This window comes from Pteropus medius, unplaced genomic scaffold (genome assembly GCF_902729225.1).
Source record: "Pteropus medius unplaced genomic scaffold, Ma_sr-lr_union100, whole genome shotgun sequence".
NCBI classification, from domain to species: Eukaryota; Metazoa; Chordata; class Mammalia; order Chiroptera; family Pteropodidae; genus Pteropus; species Pteropus medius.
In genome coordinates this window covers 10528044-10554926 of record NW_024352783.1, presented here as the reverse complement: position 1 = coordinate 10554926, position 26883 = coordinate 10528044, and the positions used below count along the sequence as shown (strand labels likewise).

The following is a 26883-nucleotide window of genomic DNA, read 5'->3' as shown; positions in this document are numbered from 1 at the left end:
CACAGTTCTCCACATCATGTCTTAACTGGAGAGCAAGCAGAAGAAATCTTAGGTTTGTTTTAGACATTAAATAGCTGCAGGGAGTTTAGGAAGTGTTAGGCTACTTAACAACAACTTATGTTTCTTCTTCCCTAGTAATCCGACAATTTTGCCAACAAAGTGACAGGCATAGAGGAGAGGCCACTAGCACAGACCATTTGAAACCATTTGTAAATTGTCCAAATTGTCTGAGCTTCCTCATTAGTATCTGTTCTCATTAACGTGGAAGACTAGGAGGTTTCTTATTGTTGCTTCTTTTTAAATAACACTGAGGGAATTTTTTAAAAGATTATTTTACGTATAAATAATATAAATACTAATCTCTCTGAATCTATGCCTCTGGTTTCTACCGACTTGCTGAATGAGAGCAGCTGCCATCCAGTGCCTGGACGGCCTTGCTTCAAGTCTGGCCGGGGTTAGGTGTAGAACCAGGAGGACCCTGGTGATGCCATAGCACAGGCCCAAGAGATCACACCCAGGGAGGCAGGACATGAAGGACAGTACTCAGGGTGGGTGGGCCCCATTCAAGCTTGGGAAAGTAGAGCCAGCTCCCACAGCAACAACTCAGGTGGGTTAACTAACCTGGGAGGCAAAAGCCTGGATCTCTGCTTGGCCTGAGCCTGCCTGCATGCTTGGGCCAGGCTGTTAAGTCCACTCGTGGTAACTGCAGGTCAGCTCAGCACTGTTTGGCTGAATCAATATGTAGATTCTGAGACTGGTGCACCCACCTCACCTCAGAAGACCGGGCTCTCTGCTTTGAGTATCCTGAATTCAGTTACTTCTGAAGCATAGTGGGTGGGGAAATTCTGGAGTCAAGCAACCCATAGTTTCCTGGAAGTTAATTCACCTTATCTTTACTTTAATTCACTGAGAATGGGTTAGGTAGAAGTCTGGTATATTTCTGTTTGGCGACTTCCTTTCCAGCCCTCAAAGTCCTGGCCTACAGGGGTCCTGCCCTGATAACTGAAGGGCTGATTCGTGGTAAATGAAAATTACTCAACAGTATATAAAACTAACACCCATATGTAAGTTTTTTCATTTTAAAAATTAGTTCAAATGAATAAGCAAAGATTTATCAGGTAAGAGCAGAATGTCTCACTGTGGCAACAGCTTTTCACGAAATAAAAGAGAAACTGGGGCCTCACCTCCATATTTGGAACCATCAGCAGTGATGGCATTTAGAGAGAGGTTGGTGTGGATGTAGCCAGGGCTGATTACGGTCACCTCAATCTCATACTGTTCCATCTCGGCACGCAGACAGTCAAAGAATGCCTGGGTTGCATGTTTGGAGGCCGCGTCTGCAAAGGTTGATGGCCAGAGGCAAGTGAGTGAGCTGGTGCTGGGACATGGCCTAGAACAAGCCCATGCATTCATGCCCATTCATTCTCTTTTATTATTAAAAAAAAAAACAAAAAAGAAAAACAGTTTTATAATTTAAGATTCCTATGGTATTATAGCAATGTTTTTCTCCCGATTTAGAGAAGTACATTGTATCCTTGTTCTTAGCAAACACCCAGGAAGAAAAGAGCATCATGTCTCCAACTTTCTCCTAATGGTTCAGGAAAGAAAAAATTTTAAATTTAAATACACGCATATGTGTATACACACACACACAGAGTATGATAAAACAAATATGGTAAAATGTTAACAACTGGGGAATCTGCATGAAGGGTACTTGGGAGTTCTTTGTATTTTTCCTGCAAGTTTTCTTTAAGTCAGAAATTATTCCACTTTAAAAGGTTAAAAAAAAACCCTAACAAAAAAACTTAATTCCTAATGGGTAAAACATTCAAATAGTACAGAGGGATATAAAGTAAAACATTTAAAGCTCTGCCTTCCAATTACATTCTCCACTAGTAACCAATGCTAACGGTCTCTCAGGATATATTTTTTATGTATCTTATGTACATATGTGTGATTTTACATATAAGAAATTTTTTTTATAGAAATGAGCTCATACTGTTCATATTATTCCTGTAAGTAGCTTTCTTCACCTGGTGACACAGACTGGACAGCCTCCATGCCAGCCATGCAGACCCTCTATGCTCCTCCATGGGTCATAAGACTATAGAACTGGCCCCATCAGTTGACTTTCATGGGTTGTTTCCAGGTTTTATCAGTGAACAAGTGAGCACCCTTGCACGCATAGGATGTGTGTGTATAAAATTTGAGGCTGGTTCTCTTACGTATTTCATATGACAAACTTCCATGAAATGGCTTTTCATTTGGAACAGCTATTGAGCTTGCTCCACTTCTAAGAAATGGAGGCACCTCTGTTCTTCAGTAATGGCTACAAATCATGGTGAAAGGTACTCTGAAGGGGGACACAGTGACCATACAATGACATTCTTGGGAAACACAGAGTATCTCCACTGAAAAATCAGTTTCCTCTAAATGTTTTAGCCTTCTCAAAGGGGGAGCCATCAGCCAATAAAATAGGAAGGGAAACAAACCCAGGAGTATCATAGAGAGTCACATGAGAAATTCAACAGTGTCTGAACTTGCTACAGTGCCTTCCAGGGCCAGCTCCTTTGGTTTAGGCCAAGTTGCTGGGGGCTGGATGAACAGTCTGTGGGTTGGTAGGTGGAGAGAACTGCTCCTGTCAGCCGTGATTCCAGGAATGCTGCCCAGGCTCAAGGCCTGAGAAGAGGGAGTCATCCCGGGAGTCCTCAGAATAGAAGGCTGCACCCTGACAATGAGTCTCCCAGAGCTCTCAAGCTGGAGGTCCTTAGCCAGGCTATGCTGACCTAAATCAACACACTGATGTTATAGTACTCGCCTCTCTTGTCTACCAGGCACATTGCTAAATACACCACCTCAACCACCTCACTTCGTCCTCATGAAAGCAGTGTGAGGGAGATAAAAATGTTCTCCCATTTTATAGATGAAAAGACTGTTGCTCAGTGTTCACTAATGTGCTCAGGAGGCACTGCCACACTCAGTCTGGTCATTATAAAGTACCCAGACCAGCCATGTGTGCCTTACTTTAGTCACAGGCCAAGTAGAGAACAAAACTCAGATTAAACCAAAGTAAAGCTTGGAAATAATTTAATGCAAAGAACATAGAATAGCCTTTACTCTGACTTACCTATTACTAACGGCTTACCTCATTTGTTTTATCATTCATGATTACACACACACACACACACACACAGAGTTATTTGAGCAGTCTTAGATGGCTGTCCTATGCTATTGGAGTTGAAACAGAGGTAACAACCATAGAAACAAACATGGATACAATACTTCACAGTTTACAAAGGACTTTTCATCTCCATTTGTCTTGTTTCATCTTTAAAACAGCTTCGTGAGGCATGTAAGATGACTATAAGTCTCATAAGAAAGGAAACGGAGGGTCAGACAAATTAAACAACTTGCCCAAGGACACCCAACTAAAACCAAAAAGTAGAGCTGGGTCCAGAGAGAAAGAGTAAGTTTCTGTTACATTTCCAGTTCAGACAGTTGGCTAAACCATATCATCCAGCATTGGATGTCTGTTCCTGTCCTTTCAAAGTGCTGAAGCAGCTCTGCTCTCCCTTCCTTCTCTGCCAAGTCAGCTGGGTGTGGCTGAATCTAGCATTTAGAGGTGGGAGAGCAGATGAGTTGGTTACAAGTCAGCATTTATATCCAGAGAGTAGAGCAAAAAAAAAGGGAGTTACTAGGACAGTTTGTGAAATTACCTTTAAAATCTTTTAACTAACGAAAACTAGATTCTGTTTGCTTGCTGGTGCAACATGAGAACAGACAGATGAATGAAATGATATTTCAAAATTTTGGCATAGCCATTTGCATGCATGGAGGTAAGAGTGTGAGCTGGAGGTCAATTCGGCAGTTTTAATTATTTGATCCTACCTATTATTTCTACTTTGGGGAATTTATCTTACTAAAACTCCCATGAGTGCCTAGAGATATAAATATTTAAGGATGTTCTATGTAGCACATCATTGTTAATGGTCAGAGACTTACAGGGAAAAAATTCTCAAAATACCCATGAAAATATTTAAATAAATTATGTCTATCCATTCAATGAATTACTATATATCCATTTTAAAGGATTAGTTAAATCCATATATACTGATGTAAAAGATATGTCAAGTGGAATAAGCAAGCCACAAAACTATGACACCATTTTTCTGTTTGATCATATGTAGAAAAAAGTTTGGAGGCATATGGCAAAAGTGATGAAGTGATAGTACCTGTGGGACAATGGTAATTGATAATTGCGGCTGACACTTCAATGGTACTTATGCCTGGCACTGCTCCAGACACTTTGCTCACAGAGCTAATAGACTAACTCATCTTTCTAGTGGCCTTCTAAGGGTAGGACTGCCCTTGTCTCCATTCTGCAGATGAGGACTGGGGTACAGAGTGATGGTGACACCTGCACAAGGTCATATATAAGGTCTAAGGAGTAGAGCTGGGAGGCATTCTGCTCAGAAGAACACTTTCTGATGAAGTTCCTTCACATCCTGTACTGTTGCTTTGTCTGAATTCTGGATAGTAAATGTGGTATTTTTATAATGAGGAAAAACAAAAAGAAAAACATTTGGGGGAGGGAGAAGGAAGTACTCACATGCTGATCGAAAAGGAATGCTGATTTTGCCCTGGATGCTGCTGATTGCAACGATGTGACCATGTCGCCTTTTAATCATGGAGGGCAGAATTGCTAAGGAAAGAAGTCAAGGACTTTAGAAGAGGACTTTTCTTTTGGTCACTGCACTTAACACTGAGAGGAGGCAACCTCACTTATTAGATTCTGTTAGAACAAGGAAGGTGTACAGTAAAAGCCCTGCGGTGTGGGAGAGCTATGTTTTGTTGGAATTCTTAGGCCTCCTGCAGACTTCCAGCAGGCCAGCAGACAGGAGGATGGGGGAGGAGACAGAGGCAGACAGGAGCCTAATCAATAAGAACGGCCAGCTCAGTTCCCTTTCCTAGGTAGATCCTTTCCCTTGGAGTGAAATCTGTACCTGGACATGAGAATATCTCCACTTTGTAGGGGTTTGCAAACACTCTAAGAGGAAATGGAGGCAATGCTGTACAAATGAAGCTGTCAGTGAGGAGAACATCTTGATTTAAGGCTATAAAGCAGATAAAGAAAATGCAAATAAGTCTGGAAAAAACAAATACTCAAGCTGTAATGACAGTACCTTTTCCAGGATAAAATAGAGGATGGAGACAGGTCATTTAACAAACAAGGAACCAAGCGAAGTAAAAACAAAGGCCAACATATTAGTGCTGTTTTTCCTTTCAATCCAAGACTGTTACCTTTTGTTAGAGCAACTGGGCCAAAGTAGTTTGTCTCCATGACTCTCTTGTCCACATCTGTGGTGGTGTCTATGATAGCACCACGGTAGCTGATCCCGGCATTGTTGATGAGCACATCCACATAGCCAAAGCACTGCAAGATCTCGGCTGTTGCTGCAACTATGGCCCCAGGGTCTGCGAGGTCGAAGGTCACAATGTAAGGCTTGTGTGTCTGCACCTGGTCAGATAGGACAGAAATCAAAAACACTTTCAGAATGACAGGCCATGTGAGTTACGTGTCCCCGCTAATCAGAGTCCTGGGAGTGGCCCACTGGGCATGAAATCACACAGGCTACAGCGCCTCTCTGAAGAGATGTGGCCTAGAGGATCCTGCCTACAGTGCTCACACCTGACCTGGGCAACTTTTCTCCTGAATTGAAAATTATTAGTAGAGCTAGAAAGTAAATTCCACAGGACAGGGATGATGTATGGTATAGGTTACTGTAGATTACCATAGGAACTATTAATTATAGCTCCTTTTGTTGCCTTGTGCCAGAACTGTGCTATACATTGTAACTAATTAAACAGTACCCATGTTGAAAGATGCTATCCTTCTCAGGTTAAGTCACTTTAATTAATTTGTTCATGAAACATTATATATTCCAGACACTGGGGACACAGTAGAAAGCAAGACAGACATGGTTCCTGTCCTCCTGAAGCAGTCTAGTGGGGAAGACAGATGAACTATGAAGAATGCCACAAAAAAGTATAAGAAGCTAGAGAAATAAATAACTAAGCAATCTAACTTAAAGGGCTTCTCAAGAGAGTTTAACCAGAGAACAAAATGAGGAGGGTGTGTGTGTGAAATCTACAAAGATGGCAGAGTAGTAAGTGCCAAGAATCCACCTTTTCACCTGGACAACTGTATTGGTAGAAACTCTGAAGTGACTATTTTGGAACTCTGGAATCCATATGAATGCTTAAAGTTTTCAGGAGAGTGCTGGCTGGCAAATGAGAGATAATTTTGGTCAATTTCAGCCATCAGCTCAGTAGTAGCTCTCCATCCCCAATCCACCCAGCCCTGTGGCTGGCAGCTGTGGGAAAGACAACCCACATTTCAGGTACAGCATGGAAGCGGGCAGGTTGGCATTTTTTAACCAGCACTTGCTTAAGTAGCTTCCAGTAGATTTAAAGAAGTCACATATTTTTCTTTGGTATTCAAAAATATAAATAAATCCCCAGAGGACATACCTGAGGAAGCCCAGATGATGGGCTTCCTACTGGACAGACTTTAAGGCAATTGTCTTAAAGACGTTCAGAGTGCTGAAGGAAAACATGGGCAAAGGCAGGAAATTGATGTATAAACAAAATAAAAATATCAATGAATATAAATAATTTTAAAATTTCTGAAACTCAAAAGTACAGTAACAGAAATGAAAAATACACTAGAGGGGTTCAAAATCAGACCTGAGCAAGTAGAACACAGAATGAGTGAACTTTAAGAGAGGACGATTAAAATTAACAAGTCTGAGAATAGAAAGAAAGTAAGAATAAAGAAAACTAAACAGAGCCTAAGGGATCTGTGGGACTTCATCAAGTGGACCAACATGTATATTATGGGAATCTGAGAAGAGAGGGGGTGGGGCAAAGGGTAGAAAGAATATTTGAAGAAATAACTGCTGAAAAAATTTTATGAAAAAATATGAATCTGCACATCCAAGAAGCTCAATACCAAGTAGAATAAACTTTAGGACAGTCAATGTAATCCACACAGCAACCACAAAGAACACAGCTATAGAACATACACATGGCAAAATGAGAAGAGAATCAAAGAATTTCACTATAAAAAATTAACTAAACACAAAAGATAGTAAAGCAGGAAATGAGGGACAAAAAAAAGCTATAAAAATAACCAACGTCACCATGAAAAAATAAATTAATTAAGTTTTTAAAAAGCTATAAAGCAAACAGAAAACAGATAACAAAATGGCAGAAATAAGTCCCTCCCTAACAGTAATTATATTTAATGTGAATAGTTCAAACTTTCTAATGAAAAGACAGATTGGCAGAACAGATTTTTAAAAAATCCAACTATATGCTGTGTTTAAGAGATTCACTTGAGATCCAAAGAAACAAATATATTGAAACTTAAAGGATTAAAAAAAAAATTCAGTTTTTTAGAGGAACATGGTAGAGTGATAGACATATCCAGATATCTCCCCTTGAAATGACAATAAGCTGAATATCTAAAACTCAACAAAAAACACCCAAACTGCACACCAGCATGTCTGAGCATGGGATCTGCACTTAAGAGCTACCACAGGTCAGAACTCCAGGTGGACTTGGAAAAAGAAAGAAGCTGCCTCTTGAAGCTGCCAGAACTCCCTGTAGGAGGAGGGGGAGCAGAGAAGGTGCAGCGAGTTCTCTAAACACCGCTGCCTGAGAGATTTGTGAGTTCCACGAAGCCGACAGTTGGGCCCAGTCATCAGGGCAGAAAGCAGAGAAGGACAGCAGAGATTTTTACTGGCCGCAGTTGCAAAACGAAGGCTGAACCACAGCTCCCATCCCCAACCTAGAGGGCCCTTCGCCCCATATACTCTGAGACAAACACTGCAGCGCCCCAGGGAATCTGAGCAAACGCTAACGAAACTGTGCTAACATTGACAAGGACGGAAACTGAGGGTAGCGAGTGTGATTAAATATCTACAAGAAAATAAAAAGGCATTATTAAGGCTTTATATAAAGCAGGGATCCAAGAGGCTTAGATGCCACCTACTGGAAACCAAAAGAAAAGCACCTTCTTTGTGGCAGGCTAAACAGACCTTTATATAATAAATCTTCTAAAAAAAAAAAAAAGCAGAAAACACTTCCATTAATGTCCAGGTGGAAAAATAGTTCAATAAACACCATAAACAATCAAGGTGACAAGGCATCTCAGAAAGAAAAAGAAAAAACACCAGAAAATAAGCTTAAGGACATAGACATATGCAACTTAAATGACAGAGAATTCAGGAAGGTAATTCTGAAAAACTTCAGTGAGTTCTGAAATAAGTCATATCAACAATTTCAGGAACTGAAAAAACAACTACATGAGCAGAGCAAAAAGATTAAATGCTCAAAAAGAACAGAATAGAACTTCTGGAGATAAAAAACACCCTGCAAGAGCTGAAAAATGAAATAGAAGCTTGGAAAATAGAGTCAACCAAATGGTGGAAAGGATCAGTGATCTCGAAGACAGAAATCTAGAAATAAATCAGAAGGAAGAAGAGAGAAACCGAAGAATGAAAAATAATGAAAGAGAAATACAAGAACTAGCTGATACTATCAGCAGAGGAAACATAAGAATAATGGGCATTATTGAAGGCGAAGAAAAGGAGCAGGGACTAGAAAGCATTCTCAGAAAAATAGGGGAAGAGAATTTCCCAAAATTAAGGAATGAGCTGGAACTTGGAATTCAAGAAGTCAACAAAACACTCAATTATCTCAACCCAAAAAGGCCTTCACCACGACATACTGTATTAAAGTTATCAAAAATCAATGACAAAGAGAATTCTCAGGGCAAACAAGGAGAAGAAAACGGTAACATATAAAGGAAAACCCATTAGATTATCATCGGACTTCTCAGCACAGACATTACAAGCCAGAAAGGAATGGAATCAAATATTTAAACTATTAAGTGAAAGGAACGACCAGCCTAGAATAATGTATCCAGCTAAGCTCTCCTTTAGATATGAAGGAGAAATTAAGACCTTTTCAGACATACAAAAATTGAGGGAATTCTCCACTATGAGGCCTGCACTACAGGAAATAACAAAAAAAATAATAATAAAATAAAATACATAATTAGGAGTAAAGTGACTATCAGGCAAATAGAAGCAGAGGAGTGCAACCCTTACTAAGAACAGGACATCATAAGCTTAAATAATGAGAAGAGAATTGCTATAGCAAGATAGTAATGAACGTTCAGCATACATAGGGACAAACCGAGACAATGACTGAGAAGGGAAGGATTCAAAGAGCCAAACTTGCAAAGGGAAAAGGAGATAAGGCACATGCAGAAGAAAATGGATGACTGTATATATACAACTATCCTTTACATATTCGTAATGGTAACCACACACCAAAGATTCTGAACTGAAGTATATAACATAAAATAGGAAGAACCAGAGATAACACTCACAAAAGCCAACCAAAATAAAGAAAACAGAAACACAAGCACAAGGAAGCAATAGAAACACCGAGCTACCAGAAAGCAAAGGATAAAATGGCTATAAGACCTCGTATTTTGACAATCACCCTAAATGTAAATGGACGGAACTCACCAATTAAAAGGCACAGAGTTGCAGAATGGATCAAAAAACAAAACCCAACCATATGCTGCCTCCAGGAATCATATCTCAGCTACAAAGACAAATATAGACTCAAAGTGAAAAGGTAGAAAATGATATTTCAAGCAAATAGCTTTCAGAGAAAAGCGGGAGTAGCGGTACTAATATCAGATGAAACAGACTTCAAAATAAAAAAGATAAAGAAAGATACTGAGAGACACTTCATAATGATAAAGGGAATCCTGCACCAAGAATATATAACACTTATTAATATCTATGTTCCCAATCAGGGAGGCTCAAAATATGTAAAGCAATTATTAACAGAATTAAAGGCAGAAAAAGACCAAAACATTGTCGTAGTAGGAGACCTAAATACCCCACTGTCGGATGTGAACAGATCCGAACAGAAATTCAATAAGGAAATAACATCCTTAAATGACACATTAGATCAACTGGACATAACTGACATTTACAGAGCCTTCCAAAGGAATGGAAGGAATGGAATCAAATATTTAAACTAAAACAGCTGCTTATATAGTCTTCTCTAGTGCACATGGAACATTCTTAAGAATCGAACACATACTGGGACACAGAGATAGCCTCAACAAATATAAGAGGGTTGAAATCATACCAACCATATTCTCTGATCATAATGCTTTGAAATTAGAGATCAACTGCAAAATGAAGCCTAAAGTCTGCAAAAGAAATGAAATTATCAAAATTAGAACAGAAATAAATGAAATTGAAAACAAAAAAACAATAGAAAAAAATAAATGCAACAAAGAGCTGGTTCTTTGAGAAGGTTAATAAAATTGACAAACCCCTGGCTAGACTCACTAAAAAAAAAAAAGAGAAAGGACACAAATAAACAAAATCAGGGTTGAAAGAGGGGAAATTATGACAGACACTGCAGAAATACAAAGGATCATACAAGAATACTATGAAAAAGTACATAACACCAAATTTAATAACCTAGAAGAAATGGACAAGTACTTAGAAAAACACAACCTTCCTCGACTGAATCAAGATCTAGAAAATCTAAATAGACTGATCAGCAGTATGGAAATAGAAACAATCATCAAAAACCTACCAAAAAGTATAAGTCCAGGACCAATGGCTTCACTAGTCTATTCTACCAAACATTCAAAGAAGATTTAATACCTATTTTCCTCAAATTCTTCTAAAAAATCGAAGAGGAGGCAATGCTTCCCAACTCATTTTATGAGGTCAATATCACCCTGATACCAAAACCTTGTAAAAATAACACGCAAAAAAAGAAAACTACAGACCAATATCTCCCATGAACACAGATGCAAAAATCCTAAATAAGACACTAGCAAACTGAATACAGCAACATATTGAAAAGATTATATACCACAATCAAGTGGGCTTCATCCAGGGGCACAGGGGTGGTTCAACATATGCAAATCGATTAATGTGATACACCACATAAGCAAATTAAAAAATATGAATCATATGATCTTATCAATAGATGCAGATAAAGCCTTCGACAATATAGAGCACCCCTTTATGATCAAAACACTTAACAAAATTGGTATACAAAGAAAGTACCTTAACATAATATAAGCCATATATGACAAACCCTCAGCCAACATTATACATAATGTGAAAAACTGAAAACCTTCCCTCTAAGATCAGGGACAAGACAAGGCTGTCTACTATCACCACTGTTATTCAATATAACTTTGGAGGTCCTAGTGAGTGCAGTCGGGCAAGAGAAAGATATATAAGGCATCCAAAGAGGAAACAAAGAAGTCAAACTGTCACTATTTGCAGATGACATGATTCTGTCTATAGAAAATCCTAAAGACTCCACAAGAACACTACGAGAAACAATAAGCTAATACAGTAAAGACTCTAAATACAAAATCAGTGTTCAAAAATTCATAGCGTTCCTATACTCTAATAACAAAGTGTCAGAAAAAGAAGTGGAAGAAATAATTCTTTTTTCAATTGCAACAAAAAGAATTAAATACTTAGGAAAAAATCTAACGAAACATGTGAAGGACCTACGTAATGAAAACTATAAGACCCTATTAAAAGAAATCAAAGAAGATACAAAGAAATGGAAAGATATTCCATGTTCTTGAATTGGAAGAATCAACATAGTTAAAATGACCATATTACCTAAAGCATTATACAGATTTAATGCAATCGCCATCAAAATCCCATCGGCATTTTTTAAAGAAATAGAACAAAAAAGTCATCAGATTTGTTTGGAAGCACAAAAGACCTCGAATTGGCAATGCCATCCTGAGAAAAAAGGAGGCTGGAGGCATCACTCTGTCCGACTTCAAATTATACTACAAAGCAACAGTAATCAAAACAGCATGGTATTGGCAGAAAAACAGACACACAGACCAGTGGAACAGAATCAAGAGTCCAGAAGTAAACCCATATTTATAGGGGCAAATAATTTTTGACAAAAAAAGCCAAAAACGTACAGTGGAGAAAGGAAATGTATGGTGCTGGGAAAACTGGAAAGCCACCTGCAAAAGAATGAAACTTAACTGTTGTCTATCGCCATACACCAAAATTAACTCAAAATGGATTAAGGACCTGAATATAAGACCTGAAACATTAAAATGCATAGAAGAAAACATAGGATTGAAACTCAAGGACCTTGGACCTAAAGAAGAGTTTATGAATTTGGGGGAGTAAAAGCTAAAATAAATGAATGGGACTACACTGAACTAAAAAGCTTCTGCTCAGCAAAAGAAATCATCAACAAGGTAAAGAGAGAATCATCCAAATGGGAAAATACATTTGCAAGCAACACCCCCGATAAGGGCCTAATATCCAAAATATACAAAGAACTCATATAACTCAATTACAATAACAAAAAAAAAACCCCAAATGATCCAATCAAAAAATGGGCAGAGGACCTGAACAGACACTTCTCCCTAGAGGACATACAAATGGCCAGTAAATATTTGGAAAGATACTCAACATTGCTAGCTGGTAAGGAAATGCAAATGAAAACCATAATGAGATACCATCTCACACCTGTTAGAATAGCTATAATCAACAGGACATGTAATAACAAATGTTGGAGAAGATGTGGAGAAATAGGAACCCTCATATACTGCTTGTGGGACTGCGAATTGGTATAACCATTATGTAAAATAGTATGGAGATTCCTCAAAAAACTAAGAATTGATCTGCCATATGATCCAGCAATCCCTCTATTGGGTTTTTACCCCAAAGACTTGAAAACCCATATCCAAAAAGATATTTGCACACTGATGTCCATAGCAGCACTATTCATGGTGGCCAGGACATGTAAGCAATCAAAGTGTCCTACAATAGATGATTGGCTAAAGAAGCTGTGGTACATATATACAATGGAATATTACTCAGCCATAAGAAGAAATGAAATACTGACATTTGCGACAACATGGATAGACCTCGAGATAATCATGCTAAGTGAAATAAGCCAGACAGAAAAAGTTGAAAATCACATGATATCACCTATATGTGGGACATAAACCTAAAAGCAACAAATGAACAAGACAGACAAACAGAGACTCGTGGCCGTGGACTATAGTCTAGTGATTACCAGAGGGTAGTAGGTAGAGGAGGAGGGAGCGGGTAGACGGGGTAAAGGAGGTCAAATACGTGGTGACAGAAAGAAATCTAACTATGGGAGGTGAACACACAGTGTAAATATATATATGCCTTACTGTTAAAGTGTACAGCTGAAACTTATTAATTAGTTAATTTAATTAATTAGTTAATTTAAAAAATATTCAGCACAAATAATAACTAAGAGCTACTGTGGCTACATTAATATTAGACAAAATAGACTTTAATCAAAAAACGTTTCAAGAAAAAAAGGACATTAATAATAAAAGATACATACAACATGAGCATATAACAATTATAAACCTTTATGTATCTAATAATAGACCCTCAAAGTATATGAAGTAAAAAATCAACAGAATTGAAGGGAGAAATAGTGCTACAGTTGTATTTTGATATTTCAATACTCCACTTTCAATAATGAATAGAACAACCAGACAAAAGAGCAAGAAGGAAATAGATGATTTGAACAACACTATAAATCAATTAGATCTAACAGATGTATATAGAATATTCCACCCAACAACTGCACAATAAATACTATTCTCAAGCACTCATGAAACATTCTCCACATAGGCTACAAAATGAGTCCCAACAGATTTCCCTCCTAGGTAATCCCTGCTTTTATTTTTAAAAGAATAATATGTAGTTGAGCATTCAAACAAAATAGATACAAAATGAAAACATGATTCTCTCTCCTTGCTCCTCCAGACTTTAAACGGCATGTCAACAGTTCCTTGTATTTTCTTTCAGAGAAAACAAAATGTGTATAGTCTTTACTTGAGACTCTGTTTTGTATTTTACTTTTTGTCATTTAATAAGACAGCATCAAGATCTTCCCACAACACACTTGCAGATCTCTCTCATATATTTTAATGCCTTCAGAATATTCCATCATATGGTGGTACTATAATTGATTTAATATGGCCTCAATTGAGGGACACCATTTCCAATATTACTTGTTTATTTGTTTTTACTACAACCAGTGCTGGGACGGGTATAGTGAATATCCCCATACTTATTTATTGGGCAGCTTCTTAGAAATGAGATTTTTAGGTTAAATTAACTGTATGCTTCTGATTTTGATAAATATCACCCAACTGTCCTCCCCCAATTGTACCACCTTACTTTCCCACCGGCAGTACAGGAGAATGCTGCACATTCTCACCAGCAATGGGTTTTCATTTTTGTCAATTTCCTAGTTGAAAAGTGGTATTATTATTCTTTTCATGGTGAATGCTTTTTTTTGGTAATTTTTTTCCAGCTTTACTGAAATATAATAGACAATTAGTTGCTCGTATTTACATTGTACAATTCAATGATTTTTTTCAATTATAGTTGGCATACAATAATAGTTTTAGTTGTACAGCATAGTGATTAGAGCTCAAGTGATCACCCCACTAAATCTAGCACCCCTCTTCCTCCTTACATATTAATTACATTGTTGACTATGTTGATTATTTTCCTTATGCTACACATTATAGCGCTATGACTATTTTGTAACTATCCATTTGTACTTCTTAAACCCTTTGCCCTTTTTCACCATTTCCCCAACCCCTTCCCATTTAGTAGCCCTCAAAAAATTCTCTGTATCTATGAGTTTGTTTCCGTTTTTGTTGTTGTTGTTTGTTTTGTTCTTTGGATTTTGCATGTACGTGAAATCACGTATTTGTTTTTATCTGACTTATTTCATTTAGTGCAATACCCTCTAGGTCCACCAAGGCAATATCTTTTTCCATCCCCTTCCTTTTAGTCTGTGTGCCTTTTACTTTAAAGTGAGTCTCTTGTAGGCAGCATATGTGTATGAGTCTTGTTTCCTTATCCAATAGGCCACCCTTTGGTTTGAGCACTTAATTCTTTTCCATTTGAGGTACTTGTTGATAGGAATAGTTATTACCATTTTTTATTCATTATTTTGATACATGTTTTTTCTTCTTAAAGAAGTCCCTCCAGGGACTTCTTTAAGCTAATTCCTTTAGCTTATTTTTGTCTGGGAAGCTCTTTATGTGTCCTTCAACCCTAAATGATAGCTTTGCTAGATAAAGTATTCTTGGTAGATCCTAGGTTTTTATCACTTTGAACATTTTGTGCCAAGCCCTTCCATCCTACAAAGTTTCTTTTGAGAAATCAGCTGCCAGTCTTATGGGTGCTCCCTTGTAAGTAACTAACTGCTTTTCTCTTGCTGCTTTTAAGATTCTCTCTTTGTATTTCACCTTTGGCATTTTAATTATGATATGCCTTGGTGTGGGCCTCTTTGGGTTCCTCTTTCTTGGGACTCTCCAAGCTTCCTGGGGTTGTATGTCAATTTCCTTCAATAGGTTAAGGAAGTTTTCTATCATTATTTCTTCAAATAGCTCAAGTTCTTGTTTCCCTTCAGGTACTCCTATGACCTGAATGTTTTTACATTTAATTTTGTCCCATAGACTCCTTAAATTATTATCATAGTCTTGGCTTCTTTTTTTTTTTTTTGCCATTCTGATTGGGTTTCCTTGGCTTTCCCATACTCTATATCGGTGGGTTGATCCTCTTTTTTATCCACTCTGTTGATTCCCTCTAATATACTCTTCATTTCAGATAATGTATTCTTCATTTCTGACTGGTTCCCTTTTATAATTTCCATTTCCATTTTGATGTTTTTCTCTCTTTGTTAAGGTTCTCACTGAGTTCATCTACACTTCTCCTAAGTTCACTGAGCATCTTTATAACCAGTGTTTTGAACTCTGCATCTGTTAGATTGCTTGACTCCATTATTCCTGGATCTCTGTTCTATTCTCTCATATGGTTTCTGCTTCTTTGTCTTCCTTTTTTGGCTGCCTTTCTGTGTCTGTTTCTATGTACTAAGCAAAGCTCCTCACTCTCCTAATCTTATTAGCATGGCTTTTTGTAGTAGGTGTCCAGTGGCACAGTCCTGAGAGGGGTTCAGCTGCAGGCCAAGTTTAGCCCCAGCGTGTGCCCCTCCAGTTAAGATTCAGCAAGCAATCCACAGATGCTGTGCTTATAGTTGCCTCAAGAGGCTATGCCAGAAATCGAGGCTAGCTGCCACTAGTGTGGGTCTTGGGGCTGGCTCAGTAAGGAGCACAGGGTACGCCGAGGATACAATTAAATGGCTTAGGTGGGGCTGTGAGTTTGGGGAAGTGGATTTTCAGGGAGTCTTCTGTTATCCAGTTTGATGATGTCTCAGCTATGGCTGCACTGCATCTACACAATGGGGGCAGTGGGGAGTTGGGTCTGGGGGAGGGCTCAACAGAGGAGCAATGGACAGTGCCAGCACTTCTGCCTGGGAGAAAGCCTTGCTTCCAGCCCTCATTCCAACAACTCAGTGTCCCCCTGTAAGTCCCTGGTGTCCCCCCACCCCCCGAGCAGCTGACCTGGCATCAGTGCTCAGAGCGAGGAAGTCTGTCACCAGAAGTCTGTTTGCAGACATGACCGTTTTAAGAGAAGTCTGTGGCTGCCAGCTGCTGCTGCCATAGCCTTTGTCCCACTCAGCCACTCAGGACAGGCAGCCTCGTGTCCTCGCCCCATCCTACCTCCTCCCGTTGCAGGGCGATTTCTTATTGTTCTCTCTAGTTGTAAAGCTTGTTCATCTAGACTCCAGGTGACTCTGCTTGCTGTTTGCTCCATGTTTTCGTCAAAACTTTGATGTAGTTCCAAGAAACTAATATATTATTGTATGCCAACTATAATTTAAAAAACTAATTGAATTGTACAATGTAAGTATGAGCACCTGTCTATTATATTTCAATAAAGCTGGGAAAAAAGTCAATAAGCACATGAAAAGATGTTCAACATCACTTGTAATAAGGGAAGTGCAAATTAAAAACCATAATGAGATACCACATCGTACCTCCTAGGTTGGGTATAATTTAAAAAAAAAGAAAAAAACCAGAAACTAACAAGTGTTGGCAAGGATGTGGAGAAACTGGAACCCTCATGCACTGCTTGTGGGAATATAAAATGGTATAGCTGGTGCGGAAAATAGTTTGGCAGTTCTCAAAAGGTCAAATATAAACTACCATATGACTCAGCAATCCCACTCCTAGGTGTAAATCCAAAAAAATTGAAAGCTGAAACTCAAACAGATATGTGTACACCAATGTTCATAGCAGCATTATTCACAAAAGCCAAAAGGTGGAAACAACCATGGTGTCCATTAACAAATGAATGTATAAACAAAATGGGGCATATACATACAATGGAATATTCTGCTAAAAAAGGAATGAAAATTTGATACATGCTACAATAAAAATTAATCTTGATGATGCTAATGCTTAGTGAAGTAGCCAGACAAATATTATATTTTCCCACTCATATGAGGTATCTTGAATAGGCGAATTCATAAAGACAGAAAGTAGAATAAAGGTTTCCAGGGGCTGGGGAGAGAAGATAAGAATGTATTGTTACTTAATGGGTACAGAACTTTCGTTGGTGATGACGAAAAGATTTTGGGTATAGATGGTGCTGACAATTACACACATTGTGAGTGTACTTAATGCCAGTGAGTCGTACACTTATAAATGGTTAAAATGATATTGTGTTATGTCTATTTTTCCACAATTAAAATTTTAAAAATCATTGTCAACCTGCCCTTACCCTCTCTTCCACAACAAAAAAGAGATGAGTAGATTAGCCAGGTAAAATGGGGAAAGGGGAGCAGTCACAGAGGGAGCTTACTAAATTCGCAGTGCTAAGTATGGAGTCGGAATTTGAACTGTATGATAGTTCCTCCTCAGGGCATGAAGCCCAGTTTCCTGTGGAGACGTGCTGTCTTTCCAATGCAATCTGACCATGTCCAGTAGCCCAGGAGTGGGCTACTATCTCAGCAGAGGATGGACTGCACCCCTTCCCTACAGAAAACATGCCCCTGGGCTCACCTCAGTGACTCGAGAAGCAGCAAGTTCTCTGGCAAGCTCTTCTAAGGCCTCCCTATTCCGGCCACACAGCACCAGCTTGGCACCTGCAGCAAAGAAGACTCTGGCACATTCTAAAGGAAGAAGAGAGAACCTTGGCAGCTGAGGAAATTCAATGCCTTTCTTCCCAATATAGTTCAAACTTACCCAATGTCTCAGAATATGTATTGTTTCTCCATGCTCCCAACACGCATGTGTTAGCCCCAGTTGGGGACCAGGTATGGAGCTAGAAATTTGAGTCCAGTGATGAGCTCTGTCATTGCCTTAGAGAGCTCATGTTCAGTGGTGTGATGGATATCCACAAGGCAAGAAGAAGGCAGGGACTGATGGACAGATTTGTTAGGTACTATGCTCAGAACTTCCCATAACCGTCTTTAGCTCTGAACAACCCCGTGAGCATTATCCCCATTTTCACAACTAAGAAAGCTCAGCAAGGTCAAGTGATGTGCCCAATGATCAGGCAGCACCTGCTATTGTGATGCCTTGTTTGCTAAGGCCTATGTTCTAGCACAACCTAGGCTGTTTCCCAAGTCACCTGAATACAACAGGTACATATCTACCAAGGATACTTAAAATGGTTCTGTAGAAACACAGGGGACACAGGACTCTGTTGAGGAGGGCTGGGGAGGCCACCGGGGCTGTTTTCTGGGGAGTGCTTGAGGCAGAAAGAGCAGAGTACACAGAGTGCCTGAGGGACCACAAACAGATACAGCTGGGGCAGAAAATGGAGAGTCTACCAGCCTTGCTAGTCTGGGAAATAAAACAACTGGATAGTAAAGAGTGCCTGTTGTAGGCATGCTGAGTGCCTATAACAGCAAAGGATTATAAAGGGCTGGCTGCATTTTAAAAGGCTCTCTACTGCTGGGTGGGTAGGAAGGGGATTGGAAAAGATCAGGCTCCACTGAGTCCACTAAAACGTTCAAGTGACAATGATGGAGACATCAACTAAGACAATGGTGAGGGAGAGTCCAGAACTATTTTGGGACCTCTATTAGTTAACATTCTTTTGTTGGCAAGAAAAGAGACTCAGCTTACACTGTGGCAAAGCAAAAAGAGGATTGATCAGGAGGATTCTGGGACAGCTCAAGAATTAAGAGAAAAAGCTGAATGGTCAGGACTTGGGAAGAACAGGAGTGGTGGCTGCGCAGGGCCTCTGGTAGGAGGAACCACACTCTCTCAATGCTAGCATGTGCTTTCTCCACTTCATTCCCCTAGCCTGGCTTCCACACAACATAGAATGGGGCTACAGGCAGCTTTGGGCTCCCATCAGCACAATCCCAGTGCAGACAGGAGAGGAGACTTTGACTTGTCTCATCCACACTCTGGTATCAAAATCCCAGTGAGGGACCTCAGGTGTAATGGGGGCAGCATCATTAGGACTAGCCCAGCAAAGGTCCCACATAAATCTCCAGATGTCAAGGAGAAGGGGCAGGGAGGGGAGACCACCAGAACCTAGGGGCTAACCTAAAGGGGAGAGGGAAGAAGCAGAGGATGAGGTCCTCTTATTTCTTGCTTGCCTTGCCCCCAAACATGTTCAGTGCCCTGAAAATTTACAGCTTATGAAAACCAGTACAGCCCAGGGTTCAAGAGAATGGACTAGACTTCCTGTGTTCAACTCCAACTTGGGACACTTATGGTTCTGTGATACTGGGTAACTTATAACCTCTTTGTTTCTCACTTTCCTCTTATGTAAGATGTAGATAAAAATAGCACTGGAACTGAATGAGTTCAAGTAGATACAGTAGTTGATACAAAGTACTATAAAGAGAAGTATTACAAAAGTGTTGTTTTTTTATTTCTAAGCTGCCTTTTTTAAATGTTCTAAAAACTGACTCTTGGTAAAAACTGAAATGCAAGGGCTTAAAGAAGCACTGCCTATCTTCTAGTCTTCCTCAAATGCTCACGAGCAGGTCTGCACAGAACCCTCAGCCTTAGCTGACAGAATCTTAGAGGCTAAGGCAGTTAAGTGGTGTATTAGTGCCCCCTTGGCTCACAGAAGGGACAGGCCTGCCTCAGGAGCAGCTTGGGGAGAGGTGAAGAATCAAGGTTGTCACTTCCTCTTCAGGTAGGGAGGAGGTAGTAGAGTCTAGGAAGGGTGTACTGGTCTGACAGCCCCTCTCTTACAAAAGTGTCAAAATTCTTTAAAGCTAGAAGGGTTCAAAACATGAGAGGATAAGAAATTCCAGCATCCTCCAGGAAAGGCAAGTTTTTTGACATCTGGATTGTCTTATGATGCAAAGCCTTCTCTTTTTACTCTATAGTGCTTTCTTTAGCTTCTCTTACAGCTTTTACTTTGCCATCCCCAGGCCAGCACCTCCCTGCACATGGATGGCGTTTTCTGGAAGGAGGTGTTAAGTGTACTACATCAATACATTTTCAGGTGTGCTGTATACCCTTCTTGGAAGATCTGGTTGGTTTGTTCACTAGCTTATCCGGACAAAGGGCACAGAGAGAGCTGCAGCCCCTGCTCTGCCTGTCCCTGGGTAGTCTGATTGGAGTCACATCCATTACCCTGCCTGCCCTTCTCAACTGAGCAGCAAAGGCCTCAGGGACAGGGAGGTGGCAGAGGATGGGATGGTTGCTTTCAAAGCTAGATGCCAGCATTCCTGAAGCTAGAACTGCTCATCTGCTTTTACCAAATCATTCCCAAAGATTAGAAACTTCCAGCCCTCTTGGCTTCCTCACGTCATTCTGTACTGTCTCAACCAATACAATGGATATTTTGTGAGGTACCAATGAAGGGTACGGACACGCTGAACCAAAGGTTGGGGGAAGGCAGTATGGTGTATAAACAGCTTCTGGATATAGTCACCTATATTCTGCTTAAGCTTTGCTTCCTAGCAGAGCCAAAAAGGGAGGAAATGAAAGTTTGTATAGGGAGTGACAGAAATGAAAACAAGAGATTGGAAAAATTGCATTTTCGTTTCTTAAAAAAGCTGATACAGGGAGGCAGAAGGGTCAAGTGAAAAAGGAAAAGAGTCCTAAGGTACCATTTATCTAGAATTTCTGAATGACTCTCCAGTGCTGCCACACTCCTGGCTTGTAAATCAAGAGCATTCTTTATGACTTCAGGGCTTAGGCTGGCTAAAGTGAGCATCCAGAACATTCTGTTCCTTTAGTCAATGGTGCTACTGTTTTACAAGGACAAGCTCATGTAACTTAAATATACAAAATTGGAGACAAAAATAGGAGAAATACAGAAAGTTGTCTGAAGACATCTTCAGACATAACTCAAACCTCCCAAGTGGCTAACAGTGGGCAGAGCCACCAAGGTTAAGGCAGGGTCGGTCTTCCTTCTCACAGACACTAAGGAGCAGCAGTACATCTTTGGCAGTCACTAACAGGGGGTGTTTGTACTTGAAATGGCCAGTCAACAATATGCTCCTATTTTATCTGGCTGGAGGGGAAAAAGATCTATGGAGTCCTATCCCTAAGATGTTAAATAGGGCAGAATATAAGCAGAGCGATTTGGAATTCAGAAAACAGTTGACATAGTATTATATATGCAAGTTTGTTTTTTTTTAAATTATATTTTCTATTCCCTTCACAGTCTTGGTGTCTGGAAGAAGAAATGTAGAATGATAGAGAACAATATCCTTCTCAAATGTCTATATACCTAACCACCTGTAACTCCACACCTTTCCATTTTAGCCAACTCTCAAATACTCCTCAGAGACTTTTTAAAAAATGCTTCTCTCTGAGATTGAGAAGCAGCTGCTGACTACCCTATATATAGTAACTGAGTAAGGACAGAGGACAAACTATGGCAAAGGGCCTGGAGGCAGCTGTCCCCATTAACGTCTGGATATCTAAGGACAGACCCAGGGTTCACTTCCCAGAGATCTCACCTAAACATTAGAGTGGCATACACATGAATCCATGCTACCTAAAACCTTCCCGAGTTCTCCCTGGCCAACTGCAAGCCACTCACCCTGCAGACAAGGCCCCATCTGCTCCTTTGTGTTCCTGCAACACCCAAGTGCTTACCAGCACCTGCACAACTGTGCTGCTCCCAGCTTTGGGTTCAATTGCAATGCCCTCCCTGCTAGCCCACCATTCCTTTCCCCTGGCCATCTCCCCCTTAGGTGAGACAAGACTAAGTCCTGGAGTCAAAGAGATATGGGTTTGAAACTTGGCTTTACGCTTTCTGGCTAAAGTCCTAGGGCAAGTCATACCTTCTCTGAATCTTAGCTGTAAGGATAAAGTAACATAAAGCACAAGCCAGTGCATATAAATGTGCCTTCCCTCTACCAGGCCTGTTTGGGAACATCTATTACCGAAATGGCAATATACTGAGATAAGTCCTTGCCTCTTTCCATCAGACCATGAACTCCTTGTGGGATAGGACCCTGTCTTTCATCTGCTTGTCCTAGCATTTGGCTCAGAGCCTTGCATATGGGAGATGCTCCATCAGTGATAGCTGCACTGTCACCAACCAAAAGATGCAGCAATGGTTGGTTTACCATAATTCAGGGCTCCTCTCAGCCTTCTTCCATGAAATTGAGCTCAAGTGTGGATAATGTACTGGTGTGGTGTGGTGCGTGTGCAGATGCTGAGAAAGAGGGCAGAAGGTTCCATGCCACATGCCTGCATTTGCCCTTTGCACACTCTGCTATAGGAGAAGAAAACTCCTCTTCTTCCCTTCTAGGTTCAATGGCTGGACTAATAATTAAATTGATGTAAGACAGATTAACAGGAGAAAAAATTTTAATTTTGTACATATAGGAGCCCCCAAAATATGAAGCTCTGAGAAGTAACCAAAATAGGCAGCTTTTATACCTTTTAGAAGAAACAATAACTCTGTGAAGAATTGACAAGACAAAGGGTTTGGGCTTTGGGTAGTAAATTAGTGAAGAAGTAACACCATTTGTACAGTCTTCTCAGCTTCAATTCCCTCTCTCTGATAAGGATGCTTTCTACCTCCTGGTATGGGGACGGCCTTTTACATAGAAGAATTATTTCCTGCTTTCAGGAGAACAAAGAAGGGTCAGAATGTCCTTCCTGCACTTGCTGTTTCTTAAGTAACTTTAATTCAAAACAATCACTATGCCAAAGCAGCATATTTGGGGATGACATATATCACTCCTCTTCACTGCCAAAGTCAATATACATGTTTGAAAGGGAAATAATGGCAGCTCTACAAACTCATTTGTATTGTGGGTGAGGGATGATTGACTCCAGACCTATGTCCCAGCATATCATTCCTGGGACCTAGAAGCCCATTGCATTCACCAAATTACCATGGAATTAAATTGGAGAACCTGGTTAGCTGAGGCATCACCTATTCTGTTTCCGCCCCTGCCAAAGCTGTGCCCAGGGTACAGCTGGAGGCATGGCTCAGTGAGGGGAAGGTGTGGAGAAGGTGACACCAAGGCCATAAATCAGGGATGCTGGCTGAATCCAGGAAAAGATTAGCTTTGTTTGGTCCTCACAAAGGTAATTAGTTGTCCATATTTGAAAATTGGGAGGCTTCACATAAAAATCCCTATTTCAACAACCAGCTGGAGCTGAGTAAGGCTGCCCCCTCAGATGGGACATATGGTCTCTAGTTTGCCACGTTCTTCTTCACTGGCCTTTGCCTCCCAACACTGATGCTGAAAGTCAGGGGCCATGTCTCATTGCACTTAATTCACTTAAGCTCTTGTTTCTTCCAGCTGGACCAAGGACAGTGACATATTCTTATTCCCAAGTCACCCAGCCTGCTTCACTTATTTGCACCTGTGCTGGTGGTCCCTGTACATTTAAGCTGCTCCTCAAGCCTGGGGCCAACTTTCCTACCCCCCCTGACAGCACTGCCTCCAGGACTCACCTCGCCCCAGTCCTGAAGTAGCACCTGTAATGATCACCACGGCATTCCGGAGGTAGGCCTTCATGCGCATGTGCTGCAGCAGCTTGAAGAGACTGAAGATTCCCACACAGCCAAACAGCAGGGGCAGGATGGCTGTAGAGGTGATAAAATCCATGACCCTCACCTTCAGCAGACTCTTTCTAGGAGAACCAAAATCAAATAATTAGTGACAAAATGAGAGAACTCAAGAAAGTTACCAACCCTCTTCCTCCTAGTCTGACACAGATCTCAGATGTCTCTTGTGTGGACTATAGCTCTGAGCCAAGCAAGTCTCTTTCCAGGCACTGTGTATTATACTGATACTCAGCATTATGGAACTTGTTTTCCCTCACTCTGTACTGACATGAGCAGACAGGGAAGGCACAGATTTCACAATGCTTCTCAGAGGTATGCCGTGAGCCAGGACAAGCAGAGATGGTCATTTAGCTTAGGAACCAGTTATCTGGTAAGTGTTACAGGAGACACTAGCATATTGGTACTCACCTTATTCTCCTTCAGAAACCTGTTTTGAGGGACTTAAGCAATACCCATTATCATTTTCAATTCCTAGGTATTCATGAAACTATAAAGTTTAAAAAATAAATAAATAAAAGGAAAAAGAAAACAATACCAATCCTATACTTCTCCCTGAGCAGATGGATGTTTCTGAGTGGGGTATTCCCTAGATAGGACCCGTGATGGCCCACAAATGTACTCCTGATCATAGGCCTCATGGATACCCGAAGAGAATTCAACACAGTGGAGCTGCCCTTTGCCAAGTATGGGCACTGACACAGGCTGTTAAGTGGGTCACCCTGTAGTCCACTAAAGCATGTTCTCACTTAGCATTCACTGGTGAGCTATAGTCAGCCAGATGAAACCAAGAGGCCACATAAGTGTTTATGCAACAGTGTGCAGTCAATTCTTAGGAAACATATCCACTTCTTCTACAATTGTCTCTAACTTCCTTACTCCTCCAAGCCTCCCTCATTCCTCTGCATTCACATATATCCCTATGCTTAAAGCAACAGCTAACAGAGGAGACACAGGCTTAAAGGTCAAGGGTGAGCTAGTGAGGAGCAACAATGTCTGTCACTTTGAAAGAAATGTCTATAAGGTCACTTTACAGGTGGGCTGAAGTCTATTACACAAAGGTCTACACACCGTCCACCTTCGGGTATTATGAGCACAGTAAATCCTCTTCAGGAAGGAAGAGGTTGGAAACCAAGAGCGGAGTTCCTGTGAAAGAGCCTGAAGCTTCTAATTATTCAACAGATTGGGAGTATCTATGTAAAACCCTCACCCACTTACTAAATGTACTAAACTCCATATACTTAAAAAAACATTTTTGCTTCTTTTCCCATGACAACAACAACTCTGTGATCACCATGAAGCCAGAACCTGCTGAATCCCACTACGGATCCACCTACCTCCTGAGTTGCTTTGATCCTAAAGTTTAGGTTCAGGCTGGGCTGTGCTGATCAAAACTAAACTGTTCCAAGACAAAAGTGTTCTGCTTTGATTTGAACTGTCAACTCAACTAGTTTAATATTTAGTTTAATTTTTTACCTGCCTTTCCTATTTCACCATAAAAAAATCAACAATATTCTTGGACAAACATCAGTGAAAATGACTTACTCAACCTCCACTCAATCTACTTCTGAAAAACCCTCAGCTACGTCTGCTAAGTGTATACATTTCCCTCTCACCCTGCATTGTGCCAAGCATACAGTAGGATGAACTGATAAAGTGGTTTCTAAATGTCAAGTTCTTTACCAAGGTACTAATGGCACCATCCCTTGCCCCCAACAGGAAGCTCAGGCCAGCAGTTCTGTCCTACAAGCCAGGCAGAATCCCAGGGTCTAGATGCTAGGACCCAAGGATCCTTTGTCTGGTACCTGGGAAGTACTCAAAAATTTGGTTTAGAGCAGGCATCAGCACCTCTACCAGTCTGTGGGACTGTGGGTGCTGCCTGGGGGCTAGCATAGGGCCTGAGCCCCTGAAGAATGGCAGGGTGTGCAGATGTTTTCTGGGGACAGGAGGAGTGACTACTGGGGGGCAGGAATAATTGCCAGTTCGTTGGGTGTAGCTTTACCTGAAAGTTATAGCAATTAACAGAAAACGCAGGTAGGCCCCAAGGTAATTATACCTCAAAACTTTTATGTAATAAACTTGGGCTGGGGCGGGCAGGATTTCCATCCAACAGTATGGTTATTTGTGAAGAGCTTTTTTCCCTACTGAAATCCCAGATCTTTATACTAGGCAGGTCTGAAAGTGGACTACCCTGCCCAACCCAGAACCACTTGGAGGCCAGCTGCTGCCTAGGATGACCATGGGGGTGGGTATGCTACTCATAAAAATACAGCAGGGCTCAGCCTCTGGGCTGGGGCCCAGAGCTCTATTAGGTCAGTTGGGTGGAAAGGACTCTGCAGTCATCTAGACCAGAGGCCTGCGGAGTCTGCCCATTTCAGACTTATAACCTTGGGCTGAGCCAGAACTCCACAGAAGGCTATGCCCATCTGCTTTATTTTCGTATATCAAGACTATGGTGCAATACACCTAAGTTAAGAGTGTAAAGGAAGAAAGTCCCTTCACAGGAGAGTGTTACTGGGGCCTTGGCAGCCAGAAAGTTCATCGGTTCTCACTGTGACTTCAGAATTTAGCTGCTCCCTTATTTTCCACTGAGAGGTTCTTTAAACGGGCTTTCAGAATCTCAAAATAGAAACAAGACTACCACCCAGAAATCAATTGAGCAGAAATGTCACCTTTTATGCCATCTATTCCATTCTTCATCCTTTAGTCAAAATTCTACATTACATTTCACAGATAAAATCTGTTCCTAAGATTCTTTTCTTCTGTCTTGCAATTATAAAACAACAACAACAAACTGCACCGTCGATAAAAACAAATTGTCAGAATCTACTTAGAAACTATACGG

General features: G+C 40.6%; 1 protein-coding gene across 9 annotated transcripts in view; it reads right to left on the bottom strand.

The window, feature by feature from the left end:
• DHRS7B (dehydrogenase/reductase 7B) overlaps window positions 1-26883 on the bottom strand; it is a 55385-nt gene that overhangs the window by 1811 nt on the left and 26691 nt on the right. For 6 of the 9 annotated variants that reach the window (XM_039847613.1, XM_039847612.1, XM_039847620.1 and 3 more), the window contains 5 exons: window positions 23928-24106; window positions 18083-18192; window positions 5302-5518; window positions 4610-4702; window positions 1185-1337 (listed from right to left, as the gene is read on the bottom strand). In XM_039847613.1, coding sequence (XP_039703547.1) covers window positions 1185-1337; window positions 4610-4702; window positions 5302-5518; window positions 18083-18192; window positions 23928-24106 — 752 coding nt within the window. The remainder of the gene's footprint in view (window positions 1-1184; window positions 1338-4609; window positions 4703-5301; window positions 5519-18082; window positions 18193-23927; window positions 24107-26883) is intronic. The other 3 variants (XM_039847615.1, XM_039847619.1, XM_039847618.1) reach the window with 3 other exon arrangements.